This window comes from Gekko japonicus, unplaced genomic scaffold (genome assembly GCF_001447785.1).
Source record: "Gekko japonicus isolate JY-2015 unplaced genomic scaffold, Gekko_japonicus_V1.1 scaffold149, whole genome shotgun sequence".
Taxonomy (NCBI): domain Eukaryota; kingdom Metazoa; phylum Chordata; class Lepidosauria; order Squamata; family Gekkonidae; genus Gekko; species Gekko japonicus.
This window is the reverse complement of record NW_015172556.1, coordinates 274,544-293,348: the sequence shown is the minus strand read 5'-3', so window position 1 is coordinate 293,348 and position 18,805 is coordinate 274,544. Positions and strand designations below refer to the sequence as shown.

The 18,805-nt window shown below is 44.6% G+C and overlaps 1 protein-coding gene across 3 annotated transcripts in view; it reads right to left on the bottom strand.

Moving 5' to 3' along the window:
• CARD19 (caspase recruitment domain family member 19) overlaps positions 1 to 18,805 on the bottom strand; it is a 51,276-nt gene that overhangs the window by 29,722 nt on the left and 2,749 nt on the right. Inside the window, exon 1 of one of the 3 annotated variants that reach the window (XM_015421196.1) lies at positions 13,038 to 13,163. The exons of the other annotated variants lie outside the window; for them this stretch is intronic. Within the exon in view, the coding sequence (XP_015276682.1) occupies positions 13,038 to 13,044 (7 nt within the window). The 5' untranslated portion in view covers positions 13,045 to 13,163. Of the gene's footprint in view, positions 1 to 13,037; positions 13,164 to 18,805 lie in introns of those variants that run through there. 3 annotated transcript variants of the gene reach the window in all.

The following is an 18,805-nucleotide window of genomic DNA, read 5'->3' as shown; positions in this document are numbered from 1 at the left end:
GGAACGAAGACTGCCTTGGGACAGTCCCTGTTTTCCCGCACTTTTTGGGCTTGGGGCAGATGGGAACTGTAGGCCAGCAGATGAGGAAGCCCCATTCAACCCAGTGAGTGATACCCCTGCAGGTCCCTCTCTGGAATTACAGCTCAATTAAACCTGATGGGGGAACATTTTAAACAAAGAACCACAGCCATCTTACAAATACAGGTAACTGCCATTTTGTGACACCTACCAACAGCCACTGAGGGAAAAGTTAGTCCCTCACAGGAGGCAAGCAGGAAACGCATCTTCGTCAAGAGAGAAAGCTGTTTGCCAGTAATTTTGACAGGGCACAGTGGCTGAAGGGGGAGTGGACGGGGAAGAGGAGCAGACCCAGCACCCAGCCTAGTCCTCTTTATGAAAGTGCCCTTCTTCCCATTTATTCCATCCTTATAAACTTATCCCCTTTATTGCATAGCATCCAAGCCGAAACATACCCCCTACCCCAAGATTTTAACATTCAGTCTGTTTTTCCATTTCTCTTTACTCTGTTAATATGCACTGGCACATAGATACAACATAAAATACCATGTTAACAGAAAAGAGATGCTTAACCAAGTATTCTTACAATTATCTATTGTCACGTTTCAAGAAGATGGAATCATGCCTATAATTGCAGCTCTTTAAGTTATGTCTCCAAACAACCATTATCATTATGCTGACCGATAGAAATCCTGTTTTATGCAGCACAGATAATTATGCTATGTAAGCTGCTCAGAGATTTCAGAAAAGTTTCTGGGGCTTTTTTTACATCAATAGAAGCAGATGCAAGAAAGAGAGTATTATTTTACAACACAAACAGGAAGATTCCCACACACACTGCTCTGATTAGCCTTTTCAAATCCCTGAGAAGTACAATTCGAAGTGTTAATTAATTCCAGTGACATAAAGATTTATTTATAGATGGTAACCAGCCTTGGTACCTGTAGTAAATACAACATTTATAACAGTTCTTTCAGGCCAGAATATCTAGGTCAGATCAAAAGCCTTTGTTTATTTACTACTTTGGGGATCTGCCTTTATGTCACTATCTTCAAGTCTGTTTACAATTCAAAATAACTGCCTAAAATATAGTATACAAAATACAAAAGAAAAAAGGGACAGAAGAAAAAGGAAAACAAGCAACCTCAGTACTGACTGATGTTTTGTAACAGAGCCAAATGGCTGAAGAAAGGGCCTCACTGACTTGCCTCTCTGCTAATACAGCTATCACATTTTAATTCCACCTTCCTCCATGGAGGTCAGAGTGGTGTACAGGGTGCTTCATCGTTCACTTTGACCTCATAACTGTTATGAGTAGAAAACAGAACCTGGAGACACAATGGTTTCTGATTTCCCCAATAGGTCTGGAACTTCATCACTCATCACTTCAATCTGAGTCAGTTATTCAGACTCCCTTCCTGAAAACAGTGGCTGTAGCCCGGGTACCTGCCCCACACTTTCAACAGTGAACTCAGATGTAAAGAACTCATTTCTCCTCATCTTCCTTTAGCAAACCTTTTATTCCTCAGTTACCCAAAAGCCCAACTGCCTCTCTGATAGGGTTGCCAAGTCCTATCTTCATCCCCAGCGGGGGTCTTGGGGGGGGCGTTCTTCGAGGGAGTGGGGTATCCCTGATGTGATGACATCATGTTGGAGACATCCCCACCCGCCCGACAGGGGCACCGGCTCCCTGCAGTTAAAGGGGCCCCTTTAACTGCAGGGAGCCGGAGTTTCCTCGTGTGCAGCCATCCCTCTCCCTCCTCTCTCTCGAGAAGCAAGAGGTGTTGGGGCTTGGGGGCAAGGCTTCCCCCAGCAGCCAGCTGGCCGGCGGTGGGTAGAAGCCCCAAAAAAGCAAGGGACCCCTGCCAAACTGGAGGGTTTGGCAACCCTACTCTCTGACCATTTCCTGATCTACCTTTAGCAATCTGCTCTTTGAGTTCTCTTTTCACTTGAGTAATTATTAACCTACACGTCTTTTTACAGACCCTGTATTCCCTTCTGTTTACTTCATTCCACATTCCAGATTCCACTTTTTAAAAGAAGACTTTTTGCCTTTTATGGCTTCCTTGATGGATGATTTCCTCTGAGCTTCCTTCTATTTATTTATTTATTTATTTTATTTAATTCAATTTATACCTCGCCCTCCCCGCAATGCGGGCTCAGGGCGGCTTACATAGGGGCAAACGGCAATATAAAACATAATTAAAACCATTTAAAATCCAACAGTACAAAACATTCATAACGAGTTACTGACTAAAGTGCTCTAGGTGTTCTACATGAAATTTCAGAGATGGCATATTTGAACTGTTCAGCATCGTCTGCTCCAGGGAAGCATTGATGTTCCCTCATCCAGGGCCAGGTGAAGATGGAATAATGATGATGGTAGTGGCGGCTCCTACTCATACGCCTGGTGGAAGAGCTCCGTCTTACAGGCCCTGCGGAACTGCACAAGGTCCCGCAGGGCCCGGATCTCCTCCGGGAGCTCGTTCCACCAGATAGGAGCCGCCACCGAGAAAGCCCTGGCCCTGGTAGCGGCCAGCCTGGCCTCTTTGGGACCTGGCACTGCCAGGAGATGTTGGGTCCCGGACCGAAGTGCTCGCGGGGGAACATATGAGGAAAGGCGGTCCCTTAGGTAAGCTGGACCCAGGCCATGTAGGGCTTTAAAGGTAAGAACCAGCACTTTGAAACGAATCCGGTACGCTATTGGCAGCCAGTGCAGTGCTTTCAGCACAGGCGTGATATGGTCCTGCCTAGAGAGACCCATCAACAGCCTGGCCGCAGCATTCTGCACTAGCTGCAGCTTCCGGATTTGCGACAAAGGCAGCCCCATGTAGAGAGCGTTACAGTAGTCTAGCCTCGAGGTGACCGTCACATGGATCACTGTGGCCAAGTCACTGCGGTCGAGGAAGGGGACCAACTGCCGCACCAGCCGCAGATGGTAGAAGGCTGACTTGGCAGTGGCTGCCACCTGGGCCTCCATAGATAACGAGGAGTCCAGGAGAGCTCCCAAACTCCTAACCTCCGGCGCTGGCACCAAAGGCACCCCATCGAAGGTTGGAAGAGGGAGCCCTAACCCCAAACCACCGCGACTCAGGCCCAGGACCTCCGTCTTCGCCGGGTTTAACTTCAGCCTGCTCAGTCGGAGCCAACCAGCCACGGCCTGTAATGCCCGGTGCAGATCTTCAGGGACAGAGCTCGACCGGCCGCCCAACATCAGATAGAGCTGGGTGTCATCCGCATATTGATGACACCCAAGCCCATACCTCCGGGCAATCTGGGCAAGGGGGCGCATATAGATGTTAAACAATAGCGGGGAGAGAACAGCCCCCTGAGGCACCCCACACACTAGAGGGTGCCTCCGGGACTGCTGCTCCCCTATCACCACCCTTTGTCCCCGACCACGGAGAAAAGAGGTAAGCCATTGAAGGGCGAGCCCCTGAACCCCCACGTCGGCGAGACGGTGGGTCAGCAGCTAATGGTCGACCATATCGAATGCGGCCGACAGATCTAACAACAACAGCGCCGCCACACCGCCTCGATCCAGATGCCGTCGGAGGTCATCAGTAAGGGCGACCAATACAGTCTCCGTCCCATTCTAACTAGTCCCCTCATTTTTGTAAAGTTTCCTCTTTTGAAAGCAAACATTACTGTTTTGGACTTTAGGGGTAATTTTCCACTGACATGGATGCTGCACCTAATAGCATCGTGGTCACTGCTTCCAACTGGTGCAACAACATCTACTTCTTGCTCCAGGTCTTGAGCCTTGCTTGAGCCCAAGTACAAGATCACTGCCTCTCTTGAGAGACTTAATTTTGAAGGCAACAAATGGAATTGTCTTGAAAAGCAAAGGAGAACAAATCAAAGTCTTAAAAGACGTTCCATTTGAGATCGGGAAAAGAAGGAGACAATACAGAGATTTAACACTGTTTTTGCAAAATCATACCACTCCATACAGATGGATATTACCGGAATTCCTTATCTTCAACTACAATGGGAAAAAAGAAAAGATTGTCTCTGTTTTTAAAGCGAAAATATTCCTGAAGCAACAACAGAAAGCGAGAGGCGGATCTGAGAAAGTGGAGGAGGAGGAAGAAAAAGAAGAAGATCAAAAGGGGGGAAGTTCTGACAATACTGCAAACAGCTTGACAGAATACTCTGACCTGGAAGCAGAATTAGGAGTTGCTGCTCCTAAACCGTTAAAAGTTATAGATTTTGATAAGAAGCACAGAGGAAAGAAATAAGCAAAACAGAGAAACTTTGAAAGTCTGATGTTTATTATAAACTAGTTATCATAAAGCTAAGAAACACACACTTTAGCCAAGCAAGATTGTGTTTGCTTACTTTATACTTTTATAGTTTCATAGTATTAACTCTCATGTATTACTATTTGAGTAATAGGAAAATATCAATTATTTTGAATTTATGTATTAATGATCCTTGCTACTCGTAGTTTTAGGTTGTTCCCTTCCCTTGATCCTGTAGGTTTGTAGAATAGAAAAAAAGGAAAAGGAAAAGATCACTGCCTCTCTTGCTGGCTGTGCTTCACTGCACAGTCACCGATGATGTCTAGGAAATCTCACTTCTACGCTATGATTCAAGCACATGTTTACCCACTGAATGAGAGGGCAGCTGAAGTCACCCAGTATCACATCATTATCTTTTTAATCACTCACCTTATTTCTTTCTCCATCTCAAGATCAGTCTCAAGGATATGATCAGGTAGGCAATAGCACCCCCACACTTTTAACTAATCCTTAGGGCCCAATATCTACACCTTCTGTTGGTGAGTTCATCCCCCTGTTTTCTAGCTGATTTTATTCTAGGCCTTCTTTGATATACAATGCAACACCTCCCCCTACATGTCCCTCCTTGTCCTGTCTATAGAGCTTATATCCAAGGAGGACTATATCCCACTGATTTCCCCCATTATACCCCGCCTCTGAGACACCCACCTCATCTAAATTATCATTTCACACCAAGCACTCCAGCTGTTGGCTTGGAGGCTTCTGACACTGGAATATAGATGCCTATAATGTGTTTTCTTCTCCAACAACCTTTACCTTTTCGGGCCCTTTTTCTCACCACACATGGGACATCCTTTGCTATCCTACTCTCATTCCCAAGTTCGACTGTGCTTCTGCAAATATCACCTTGAATGTTTATACTATCATTCCTTTGGACTGAATTGTCCTGAACCAGAGGCTACTCAGTTCCTGTTGGCTCTCCCCCTGAGAGTAGTTTAAAAGATGTTCTGCCATCTCTTAGATATTAAGCACCAGCAGCAGAGTTCCCTTTTGGTTCAAGAGAAGCCTCTGTCTTTTGTACAAGTTCAGCTTGTCCCATAAAGTTCCTCAGTACCTGCCTTCCTACCAGCACCACTTTCTCATCTAAGTGTTGAGAACCCTACTGTGTTCCCGTCTTGCCAGCCCTGCACATGGAAATGGTAGCAATTCTGAGAATGCTACCTTTGAGTCCTGGCCTTTCACTTTCTGTATTGTAACCTATTTTTTCCCTCCACATTACATTTCTCAATCTCATTGGTGCCAAAGTACACCATGAAACCTGACATCTCCCCAGCGCTATCAACCTTCACACCAGGCAGGCAAGTCAACATGCAAGCAAAACCCATTACTGACCCTGCTCTCTACATTCCTAATAATTAAATCACCAAAAGCCCAACTTACTCCAACTCCAGAGGAGTATCCTTGGTACAAGAGGATATCAGTCCATCATCTGAGGAAGGGGCCCCATCTAAGGGATCATTTCCCTCCCCTCAGCCTGACCCTCTCCAACTTCAAGACTCTCAGTCTCCATGACAGCAAAAGAACTGTCTGTACAAGGGCGGCACTATTCTGGTCAGTTTCTGAAGGTCTCATCCACATACCTCTTTCTTCCTCACCTTCTCCAGGACAGCAACTCTAGCCTCACTGAACCTGTTCCCTAAGCGCCAACAGGACACATCCAAAATATCTGCCCAGTGTGCAGATAATCATACATGTGGCACTGGATAGCTCCACTCCCCTGCTGGCATTCTATACTCTGGATCTAAACGCTCCCCAGGAAACCTGTGTGCCTTTTTACAGAGCCTGACCTCTAACTTACAGGTGTGTGTTAGACTGCAGAGATGACTCACTTCACTCAGCAGAAGCCCCTTCTAACAGCATCATCTGATTCTAAGAGCACACACGAAAAGTTAGGAAGAGATTTTCACACAGACACACCCCAAACCGTTCAGGAACCATACAACCTCCAGCAGACAGACAGGTCCTTACCCTTCTTTTCCTCTTGTACCACTTTCTAGCTCATCTCCCCTGTTAGAAGTTCCTGTTCAAAAGCTTCAGGATGCAAGGTAGGTTAGGCATAAATAGAGTGATTGGACCAAGGTCACCCATTAAGAGATCTGACCTTAAATCTCAGTCCTAGTTTAACCGTTCAGCTCCCATTTATGGTAACATAAAACCCACAACTTTGAATTATAAAAAGAACTAATCGTGCTGCATTGTTTAGAGGGAACAGCTGTGTATTTCTGCTAATATTCCTTGCCTGCTAGAGAACCAAAAAAGACTGCATTGTTAACCACTACAGTTCAGCAATTATTTGATTTGATTTGACAAATATTCTCTATCAACATTAACAAAATGGGTTTTCCTTTTAAATCCTGCCCATAATCTTTTAATCCATTCCCAGCTTTATTCTGACATGAGTCAGTAACCACGGGAGATCATAAACTTAAAATCACTAGATGGTGAAAAGAATTCAACTTATCTTGGGTTACACTTATTATACTGACTTATAGAAAAAGATACTCCAGGTGGATCAGAGGTCTGATAATTCAGTGAAACTGACTGACAAGAATTTTAAAAGCAAAGATATTTGTAGCAGAAGAAACCCTTTCTTTAGAAAAAAAGTTAAACAGCATTCCAAGATGCACTCACTTTTAAAATAGAATACAGATACTGCCTTACAAAATATATGCACAGCAAATGTTCCCAGATACAGACCTGGGGAATGAGACTATCACTTTAAGGGCCCCAGTCGCAGAAAGCTGCATTCTAGTTCTGGCCTGCAGAAGCAGCAGAAAAATATCAAAAGAAGAGGCATTCCAGCATCAGGCAGGGGAGGCACCACTACTTTTGTTAAAGCTCTTAATGGTAAAGGCCATTTCCACATAGGTTATTTGCTCCTTGTTTCATGTACATAAGAAGCAGGTTTTTTTCCCTACCCCCCCCCCACTTCCCCACAGTATCTTGGTGTATTTATGAACCTCTTGGAGTTTTCCCATTTTTTTTCTCTGACCTTTCCCAAACTTGCTTGACAGCAAAGATTTGGGGGAAATTACAGCAAAGCCTAGACAGCTGTTGTATAGGTGGAAGGTTTGGGTTTTCTTAGTCCCAGCCACTTGGCAGCCATTCATCCTATCACTGTCCCAATGGCAGCCATTTTCCCACACACACCAGGAGGGGTGGGCTTTGAAAGCTATTTTTAATAGACAGTTTACAATCCTTATAACATTACAACAATGTGTTGATCAGGTTCTCAAATTCCCAGCTTTCATTTTTTAAAAAAAGGAAGTCTCTAGCCTATTTTGTTGCAGAGGTATGCCTTTCTCCTTTTATTGGATGGGACTACCTACCGACACCCAGTGGTATTTTTGCTGTTCTCTTCTGCTTGGCTCGGCTCTTCCCGGCGAGATGTTCCTTCTGGCGATTTATTCTCGGCGAGATGTTCTTCTGGGACTCGGCAGCTGGCATGCGGCACACAGCGACGTCCTCTTCTGGCCCGGCTATGTCCTTTCCGGCTCCGCCGCGCCTCCGAATGACGTCATTGGGCGCCCCTGCCTCCGCCTCCGCCAGTGATGACCGCCTGTTGTTCTTTTTGCCGGCCACTAGGGATCACTCCACAGGCTCCGTTGCTGCCGCCGCCGCGCCATTTTTCCGCCATTTCTCGCCGCCGGTGCTCAGCTGTTGCCGGTTTCCTCCGCCGCCGCCGCCTTCACTTGGGTGCCCCCTACCCGTCTAAGGGTGGGTACCCATGTCTCTACTTGCATCGGTTACTCTGCTTTCGAGCCGCTGGGTGGGCGGAAGCTGGGACTCGGGTCGAGAGCTCACCTCGACCGCGGTGGTCTCGAACAGCCATAGTGGCTGCTCGAGTGTTGTTGTTAAAGCAGCCGTTGTATTGCCTGCGCCACCGCTCCCAGTTTTATCTCCATAACAAAAGGAGCTAGAGATTTCCTTTACTTTAAATGAAAGCTAGGAATTCAGAGAACCTCTTTCCATATAGTGTTATAATGATCTAACTATATATAATTGTGTTAAAACCTGAACAATCTGCTTTGGTGCAGGGGTGGGGATGGTCACTGCCAGGAGACTAAGGGCAAGGAAAACACAGGGAAACCTGCTGTATGGACATCTCATTGCCAGTGCACTGTGCCAGAACCACAGCAGCAAGGAAAACACCAAGCCTGTCTCCATCTGGAAAAAGCCATACCCTTATCCTCCAAGTCCAGCACTGGCAATTCTATGTGTTTATGCACATTAGATGTATTCCTCTGGCAGCTGTCCCAATTGGAGATCCAACTGGAGATGTGTACATGTATACACCCAAACAGGTTTGATATAAGTAAAAACATAACTATGTAGCTACAGTTTTGCTGCATACAGTTTAACACACAAAAGACACAATATATCCTAAAACAAATCACATTTCCACAGATCACACTGCCAAGTGAACCACCAATACAGAATAAAATGAAGCAGGTATTTAAGTGCACTGAACAAGAAGTAGCACTAACAAAGCAAAGTGCTCATCATAAAAGGACAGAACACTATTCTTCCCACAAAGCAGGCCATTATAGAACTAACAATGATTGCTGATTGACCTGGTCATTATGAAAACTACTGATGGTTTAAGACTTTCTTTATTCATTCATTCATTCATTCAGTTCTTGGAAAGAATCAAGCAAATCCATAGTTTATTGCAGACTCTGAAAACAGCCTGAAAGTTTGATTGCCTCTGGCAGCAAAGCAGAAGTGGATGTCATTATATGGAAGTTAAAAAAAAAAGCTATTAAAAACCAGGTTTTCCAAAGACAGATTTAGAGAAGTAATGACTTTATTTGCCTCATTTTCTGCTATTTGAGGCATACAATCACTCTTTGTGCATATTTATCTGCAATAAATCATCAGATACTAGGAGCAGGGGGGGGTGGATGGCCAATTCCATCCTCTCTACTCACAAGTAAATTTCCCAAGGGCATCTTGTTGGCCACTGATGGAAAAGAATGCTGGACTAGAGGAACCTATGCTCTGATTAAATACAGGGATTAGATGTTTTTATGCAACACAAAAATATGTTAAAATAAGGCACAGAAGTATCTCCATCCAGGGGACTATGTGAAGCCACAGTCCAATTAATACAGTGGAGGCCACTTCTCTTTCTTCCTGATATGGTCCCACTTGCAGCCACTATGGTTAGTCCCATCCAAAGAAAACAAAGGCAGATCCTATTGTGAGGATATCCTGGTAGGGTTGCCAACTACTTGGAGGAAAAATGCCCTGTTCCTTTAACAATGGCTTAATAAGATGTTATTTACCTCCATGCCATAAAAAGCGTCTGCTGCTCCTTTCCACACAGGACAGGACACTTGTATCCAGGTCTGTTGGCAACCCTAATTCCAGAGTTCTCCTTTGTTCTGGTCTTCAGACTGGGTGCAATCAATTTCTGTACAGTAAAGAGCAGAGGCACCCCAAGAAACAGCAGTAGGGCATGTCTGGGTAGCTGCCAGAGCCAGTGTAGTGCAGTAGTTCGTTTCAGTAATGGGCTTTCAGTCACTGCACAGTCACACAAACTTTCTGACAGCCTTCACACACTGAACTGTCCTTTAAATAAAGAACAGCACAGGAATAAAGATTGCTAAGGAATTTGCTCAGCTGAAGAGTTTGAGTGAACACGGCCCTTGATAGCCACAGGATGCAACCCCCACATAACAACACTTTCTGATATAAAAAGAGGAACAAGATCAAGATGGGTAGCCCTGTTAGTCTGTCTGCAGCAGTAGAAAAGAGCAAGAGTCCAGTAGCACCTTGCAGACTAACAAAATTTCTCGCAGGGTAAGCGCTTTCTGAAGAACTGAGGGGTGATATTAACTAGTCACAGGACTGAGCCCCCTCCCCACCAGGTAGCACCAATCCCCCTTTTTACAACAAATCATGAAAAATGGGGAGAAGCACCTGAGGCTACAAAATTGTTTTCCATAGCTCACTGACCTCTTTGCTTGTCTACACCAACTCCCCCCCCCCCAAGAAGAAGAAGAAGAAAAAATTGGATTTATACGCCGCACTTCACTACCCAAAGGTGTCTCAGAGCGGCTTACAATCTCCTTTCCCTTCCCCTCCCCACAACAGACACCCTGTGAGGTAGGTGGGGCTGAGAGAGCTCTTGACAGAAACTGCTCTTTTTCAAGGACAGCTCTTAACAGAACTATGGCTTGCCCAAGGCCATCCAGCCAGGTGCAAGTGGAGGAGTGGGGAATCAAACCCGGTTCTCCCAGATTAGAGTCCGCACACTTAACCACTACACCAAACTGGCTCTCTCAAAAGAAGCCTTTCTTAATAGGAGACATGTGTCCACAGCAACACTGTGCAAGGCTCTAGAATGGCTTTTCATTAACAAACAGCTGGAAGATGCTGATAAAAATTTTAGTCTCCAATGATCTATGCTGAATTTGAAGTGACAGCCTAGACGTGAAAGGCTCCACCTTGGGCAACCAGCCATGTGAATCACGCAGGCATCAGCTCAAGGAAACAGGAGCTCTGAAGGTCAGTATTTAGAAATAACAAAGGACTATCCATGAGCACCAAGTCAGCAAACCACTTCCAGGCACACTAAAAATACCCAATTAATTCAGAATAGCATTAAAAAGCACTTGACTTTGATCTGCACTGGAACAACTGTTGTCTTCCCCCTACTTAGCCCAAAGCATTGCTTCTGTACAAGACTTAAAATATGTTTCCATTTGAAGCATCTGTATCGTATGGGTGACTCAAACCCTGCAGCTATTTTTGGGAAAGTAACTCTGATCTCCTCTATGATATTACTGTAGCTCACAGTAAGAACAAATGCCATTTAATGCATATTAGTACAGGTCAGCCAGTATATTCTTTTGAACTGTACAAGCGCACAATCTAAAGATCTTGATATGCTAGCTTACAGCCTATGCTTCTGTACTTGTAGAACAACTAAAAGATGTTCCAACAGCACAGGAGAAACCAATGACTTCATACAAAGCAACATCCTGCAAAGCTGTATATAGTTTTAGCTATGGAGCCTCCGATACCTTGGAACCCTGTGATCCCATATAGAAAGCCTCAACAGCATGTCCTATTGCAGCCATATTTGAACAGTTGTGTGGAATTGTTGGCAAGTTGTTGGGTTTTTGTTTTGTTTTTGCCATACCTGTGCTGTCACTGCTTCAGGTAATGAGGGAACCAAACAAGGGGCTGAGGGAAGAAAGAGAGAAACAGGGAAAGGGATGTGGAGAGAAGTAAGGGTGTACTCTGAGGTGGAGAGAGTAAGAAGAAGAAACTGTGAGTACAAACAGACCTGTGAGATGAGGAGAAAAAAATTCTGGGAGTGGCAGTGCAGAGAACATAAGCAATGGAGTGTAGAAAAGACAAGGGAGGGTTGAAAGGGATTCAACAGACCAGTGATGCTAGAGAGACAGACTATGATGGGCACAGAGAAAGATGTGAATGAAGTTAATGAAAATGTAAAAGTGGCCTTTGGAGTGGTTGGGGTTGTGTGCCTGTTTTACCCCAATTGCAAAGCTGAGTAGTTTTAAGTTCACCCTCCCTAGAACAGCCTGAACGACAAGGCCAGAGATTAAATGAATGACCAAATACAAGTGTATAAGAGCCTTTTGCCATGCTTAAAACAAACTTGGATGCCTCAAAGCTTCTCCAAGTAACGTTTGCTCAAAATATTAGACTGGCTCTGGCATCAGTGCTAGTGACTCACACACAGGCCCACCGCATGACTCACTTGACATAATTTATTCCATCTTTATGCACTTCAGCAGTTAAAAGAGCCCCATTCTTATTATTCATAGGATCCTGCAATATAGTATGCTTAACATTTCGGAATTATTCAAGTGGATGAAATACAAGAATAACTTTTGACATTGGGCTACACCCACAAATTAAACAGATAACAATGTGACTCCATTAAGTGCTAAAGGAGCCACTGAAGGGTTAATAGTCTGTCTCTGAAAGACTAAAAGCATCCTTCCAAATTCAAGGCTCTATTTCAAGCGGGGAGGATGGAAAAGTCACCACATGTTTACCAGAACAACAAAAGACACGTTCTTGCCTTGCAGTACAGCCTTGCACTGGACCCGAAGGACTTTGCACTAGTGAACTTGTCCGACGGGACCCCTTCTGTTTGCATGCAATCCTATGCATATAGGCTGCAATCATAGGAATACTTTCCTAAAAAGGGTCTTACTTCCAAGTTGACTGCTTTGGATTGCTCCCTAAACCCTGTTAAACGTTGTAGGATTTAATTCCAGTAAATATGCATTGCATCCCGACGAATCCGCCTATTATAGTCCTTTATCGTGAACTGAATGAAACCTGCTTCCGAGTAAACCTAAACTGTGCATGTCTTCGACACTATGCGTTTATTATTTTGGGGAGGGAGTAAACTCCTGTTAAGCATGGGACTCATTTCCGAGTAAATAGGGCCAGGAACCGGCGGCTTGGCAAGAAGCGAAATGCAACACTCCACTCCCATCCACAGCAACCAGGCAGAGCCATGCTAACAGGTCAGGGGACGTCTCAAAGATAAAGGTATCATTACCTTCCCTCCCTTCTGACATTCAAAGCTCCCCATTTGCTACTCCTTCCTACCCCGGAGGCGGTTCCCAGACAGTCTTGCAGCCTGTGCGCCCCCTGCAGCCAGCTCTCAGTGTGGCTCTCCGTCCCTTCCCTCCGCTACTCCTTCAGGGAGAGGGGCGTACTAACCTGGCATAATGGCGGCAACTGTGAAGGAAACCCGGCCTGGCGGTGTTTGGAAACTTCCTCGCGTTTCATCTGACTGCTAGCCCCGCCCCTGCAAGCATAGACGGGTAAGCCCTCCTTCCTTGGCAGGGAGAAGGAGCGCCAGACAGCTTCGTGGCTCAGGTTACAACGGGGCCTCAGCCACGCGACGACTCACGGAGTCGACAACAGCAGCTTTTCTTAGCGGGCGGCAAAGCGCTCTCCCTTCGAGGTCCTCTGTTTGACGACGGCTTTGGGATGCTTTCCTTCTCACTTGTCTAGAGAAAAGAAAGGGAGCGCCAAACTTTCTTCCGTTCCCCAGCACAGTGGCAGCCTGGTACTGCAGAGGGGCAGATTGTACTCGTTCACATACACCGACAAACATGCAGAACCAGTCTAACTCGTCCCTGCTATTCGGCTTGCTTTCCCAAAGCATCACGTTTTCCTTAGTATGTATCCAAAGTATTATCACTAAACTCCAGAGCTAGGATTGCCAACCTCCAGGTGTGGCCTGGAGATATCCCAGAGTTACAAATGGTCTCTAGACAAAAGGGGAACCGTTCTAGAGAAAATGGCAGCTTTAGAGGATGGACACTAAGGTGTTATGCTCTCCTGAGAGCTCTACTCTCCCCAAACCCCATCCTCCCCAGGCTCCCACTCCCCAAAATCCGGGAAATTCCCAACCCAGAGCTGGTTACCCTAACCCTGCTGAGGTCATTCCCTTCCCCAAACCCTGCCCTCCACAATCCACCCCCAAATCTTCAGGAATTTCCTAACCTCAAGTTGGCAACTCTATGGACCAGAGCATCCTTTCAGAAACCATTCTTTGTGCAGGATTTGCTGCTGTGAGTGAACAGGTGTTCACAGAGGCAATAGAGCAGCAACCATTTCCGCCCAAGGACTTTTTAAATAACCAGAATTTGTTACATTGTTATAACATTATGACATCAATCTATTGCTACAGCCTAAAACTTGTTCAAGCTTGTTCAGATGGACTTATACAGCAGAAAACCCCTGCCATTAGAGGATCTCAATGGTGTTTGACCATACATGATATGTATGGATTGCTAGACTTTTGATCCTGTTTTGAGTGATTGCACCAATGGCTTTGGGGAAATTTGTGGATTTAGCTGAAGGAGCCCAGAAACTGGTGTGTTGACTGGGACATTAACTTTGCCAGCTAGGCTAAGACAAGCAGCTGCTGAGACACCATGAGAACCACATTTTGATGCAATAATTCAGAGCAAGAGGTGTCAGTTATCAGACACTGTTAAATAAACAAATATTGCAAGAGTGACAATGTTTTAAGCATGTTTTTATTTTAAGTAAAAAAAAAACCTTTCTGTTTGTATCCTTTATAAAGTTTATATCTCCACCACCTGGCATTACATTTTATGACACACTTGGCCCAGCCCAACAAGGTCTCATTTATGTCAGATTCAGCCCTCATAACAAATGACACCCCAATCTACTAGTTCCCAGCTTTCATTTTTAAAAGTTACTAACCATTATCCTTGCAGAGTTGTAAGGAAAATGATGCAGCCTGAACCTTTCCTCCTACAAATCCATATCAGAAAGAGCTACAGGTTTACCTTTTAAAAAAAAAAGAAAAAAAAGAAAGCTAATACATTGTTGCAGATCTACTGTGAGTTTCCAGACAGATCTTATAATTTTACTCAGAATCAAGAAAGATAAAACTTACGCCAGAGCTTTAAGTAATACTTTACAGAGTTAAGGACACAGTAAGAGTAACTGGAATAACAGACAAGTTTGGCTTTGGAGAACAAAATGAAGCCAGCCAAAGGCTAACAGAGTTTTGTTTATTAATGTGGCGGCTAATTCAGTAATTTTAACTTCCAATTCCTCAATAGGGGGTGTGGCATATGCTAATGAGTTATGCTAATGAGTTCCCCTAGCTCTTTTTCTACGAAATGACCCCTGTTCAAGAGTACTTTTCCTTGAACCCCAGCCTTAAACTCATAATTGGAAAGCTTCAGAATGCACTACTGATAGCTGAGAAAGCAAAAATCCCTGGGACACAGGTGAACACCTGCAGTTCTAGCAAACAAGAAGACCAGTTTCATGACCAATAAGAAGAGCTCAGACCAACATGTTTTGTGATTCTGGGAAGATGTTATTGGTATGGGGTTTTGCAGTCCCCTGGGTGCCAAAGTAAACAATGAATGAGGGTAAAATTAAATTATGCCTCAATATCCACCTCTTAGGAGTGATGTGCCGCCATGGTACCACTCCTGTCCAATGGAAATGTAGAAAAGTCCATAAGGAAAGCAGATTTGAAAACAGCTTTACTTTTTGAGCAGAAATAGCATTTTCTGTTTAAGGTCCTCATGCTCTGAGGGTGTCCTCTCCTCTTCCTTCTTCCTAGGAGTCTGAGGGCTGAGAGGTTCACAAGCTGTGAGAGTCCTCCCTCTGCAACCTTTCTAGATCCTTGGATAGGTACCTATGAAACTGTATCAACTTGCTTGCTAAGAAATTGAGCTAAAACTAGAAGGACAGAAGGGTGGTAGGGTGGCAGTTTGTATTTTAACATTTAGATTGGCTAATATACATTACGTTTGCTCTCATATTAGTGGCCTTTTGTTTTAAATACATATTTCCATCATTTGTGGTTCATCTCCCCACTATCTAATGTGTCCTCTACTGGTGTAAAACTAGTTTAGAATTATACTTTATTTATTCATGCTTCAGCACTGCCAATGTCTCTGCTTACGTTCTTTCTTGTATCTATCTGCATTGGACTGATGATTTTGTATCCATACCATTTTCATGTATTCCTGTTAGGCTTGCCAAGTCCCCGCCGCCGCCGGATCGGGCCCCGAGGGGAACTCCACCCCGACGTGCACGGCATCAGGAAGTGACGTGACCACGCCGGGCACGCTGGGGGTGGGGCCACAGTCATCCGTGGGAAAACTCTATGGCTGCCGGGAGGGGGGGATTCTTAAGACAGAGGGGCAGGTGAAGATAGGTTGGCTTTTGGGTGAGAAGGAAATAGGTTTGACAGCTCCAAGTTAGGAAATTCCTAAAGATTTGTGTTTGGGGGGGTGCAGCCTGGGGAGGGTGGGGTTTGAGGAGGGGAGGAACCTCAGAAAAGTATAATGCTACTTTCAGGGGAACTAGGGTTTCCAGCCTCCAGGTGGGGGCTGGAGATCACCCAGAATTACAACTACTCTCCAGATGACAGAGCTCAGTTCCCCTGGAGAAAATTGCTGATTTGGAGGGTGAACTTTATGGCATTATGCCTTCTGAAGTAGGTTCCCTCCCCAAACCTTGCCCTCTCAAGGCTCCATCCCCAAATCTCTAGGAATTTCCCAACATGGAGCTGGCACCGTAATATTAGAACTCATCTTTGTAGTTGGGAGATCTATTACAATTCCTCTCCAAGCTCTACCTGGAGGGTGGCAACTCTAGAAGGAGAGAAGGAAGCAGGAAAAGGGGAGAGGCTATGGGGCTTTCAGGAAAGGGAAAGATGAGGAAATAGTGGAGGAACAGAAAATGAGATGCCTCCTGCAAGTCCTTGCAGGTTCCCACTTGTTCTACTCTGTATCTGAAAGCATAATGTACAACAATAATGCTACGAAACGTATAATTTCTGGAACCACTTCACCTAATTGTTTTCCTGTAAATTTCCTATCCTGTCCTTGCTAATTTTTTTGAAAGTCTGCTTTCTCACCTCATATTTTCTCATCTCCATAGAAGGTATATGATAAGCATTCTGGAGAGGTGCTGTGTGCCATTACATCAACCTGTTCACCAACTGCTGCTCGAGTGTCGCTTGCACTACCACCTGAAGCAGAGTAAGGCCTACTGACTTCAGTCACCTAGGAGGGCGTAACTTTGCCTAGGATTGCACTATAAAATATATTTTCTATATCAGTAATAGTTTTTTGGGGAGGAGTCCTATTTCAAGCTGTAAAGAGTTAAGTCTGCAAAGTAATTAATCATGTGAGGTGTTTGGACAGAATTTGATCCCTTTGTGTTTTATATTGTTCCTACAAGCATTATCAGTTCTCTTTATCGTCTAGACAATTGAAATAGTCTAATTCATGCCTATAAATAAAAGTTGGTGACAAACTTAATTTATTTTGCAGTTTTAACTGTGCCTATAAATTTGGACTTACAAAATTAATTGCCACTTTTAGAAATAATTAATTGTGCATTTTCTCATAACATAATTATTTTTGACATAATTTAAGTGTCCAAAATAAAAGTTGTACTTTTTTTCCTAATTTGCATATGTAATTTATTATTAGCATGCACTATTTATTTTAATGGTGCAATTACAAACATGGGCTCATCCATTTGTGTGAAAAAAGAGATATGAGACATTTCTGACAGCTAGATATTTCAGCCTAAAAATGTATCGAAAAGTGAATTCCATTGAAGACAGTGGTTAGACCACTGGACTTTGACTAGAGAGACCTAGATTAAAATCTCTGCCTAGGCCACCAAGTTTTCTGTGTAACACTGAGCCAGTCACTGTTTCTCAGTCTAACCTACCTCCCAAGTTAATAGTAAGAGGTAATAACATGAGACTACCTCATCTATGGCTGCTTCCACATGGAAATGATTATCTCTATATAACTCTCATTGCTGAAAATGCAGACACTTTGCATGCCTCACTCTGCACTTAGCATGCCTCAAAAGAAGAGTAGTTTTTATACTCTGCTTTTCTCTACCATAGGAGCTGCGGTGGCTCAAGTGGTTAAGACGCTGAACTGCAGGCTGTGGGAGGTCAGTAGTTCAGCAGTTCGAGACTCGAGTGTGCCGCATGACGGAGTAAGCTCCCGTCTCTAGTTCCAGCTCCTGCCAACCTAGCAGTTCGAAAGCAAGAAATTGCAAGTAGATAAATAGGTACCACTTCAGTGGGAAGGTAACAGCGTTCCATGTGCCTTGGTGTTTAGTCATGCCGGCCACATGATCACGGAAACGTCTTCAAACAGCGCTGGCTCTTCAGCTTTGAAACGGAGATGAGCACCGCAACCCTAGTGTCGGACTCGACTGGCTTTCGAGCAAGGGAACCTTTACCTTTTTACCTTTCTCTACCATAAGGAGTCTCAAAGTGGCTTACAATCATATTCCCTTCCTCTCCTCACAGTAGGCACCTTGTGAGGTAGGTGGGGCTGAGAGAGTAGTGAGAGAACTGTGACTGGCCCAAGGTCACCCAGCAGGTTCCATGTGGAGGAGTGGGGAATCAAACCCAGTTCTATGGATTAGAATCTGCCACTCTTAACCACTAGACCACGCTAACTCTCTCAGCTCCTACCCCAATGGCCATTGTTGTCTCCTTCCTCTACACCATTTCCAAAAATCTAGCCCTTTTCATTCTGGCATTATAGGGGAAATGTGCAGCCTACCCCTTTCTCATTATTCTGGACCAAAAAAGGCTAGAGTCCTACTTTTTATAACATTTTTTTTAATTAGCCCCCCAAAAGCTCTCCTATGTGTGTTTGAGGAGGAATGGCAGCCACATGGCCTAAAAGCAATAAAAATATCACCACTATGATAAGGACATGAAAAATGCCCTCCTTGCCATCCACAGAATGTCCAAACTTGCTTTGACTGTGATCTTTCCAAAAAGAAATTACCAAACTAGATGACAGGAATGCAAGGGAAAACACAGAAGCAGAACAAACAGAAGATGATGTCACATGAATGCTCCCGGGGCTTTCCTTCCTTCCTTCCTTCCTTCCTTCCTTCCTTCCTTCCTTCCTTCCTTCCTTCCTTCCTTCCTT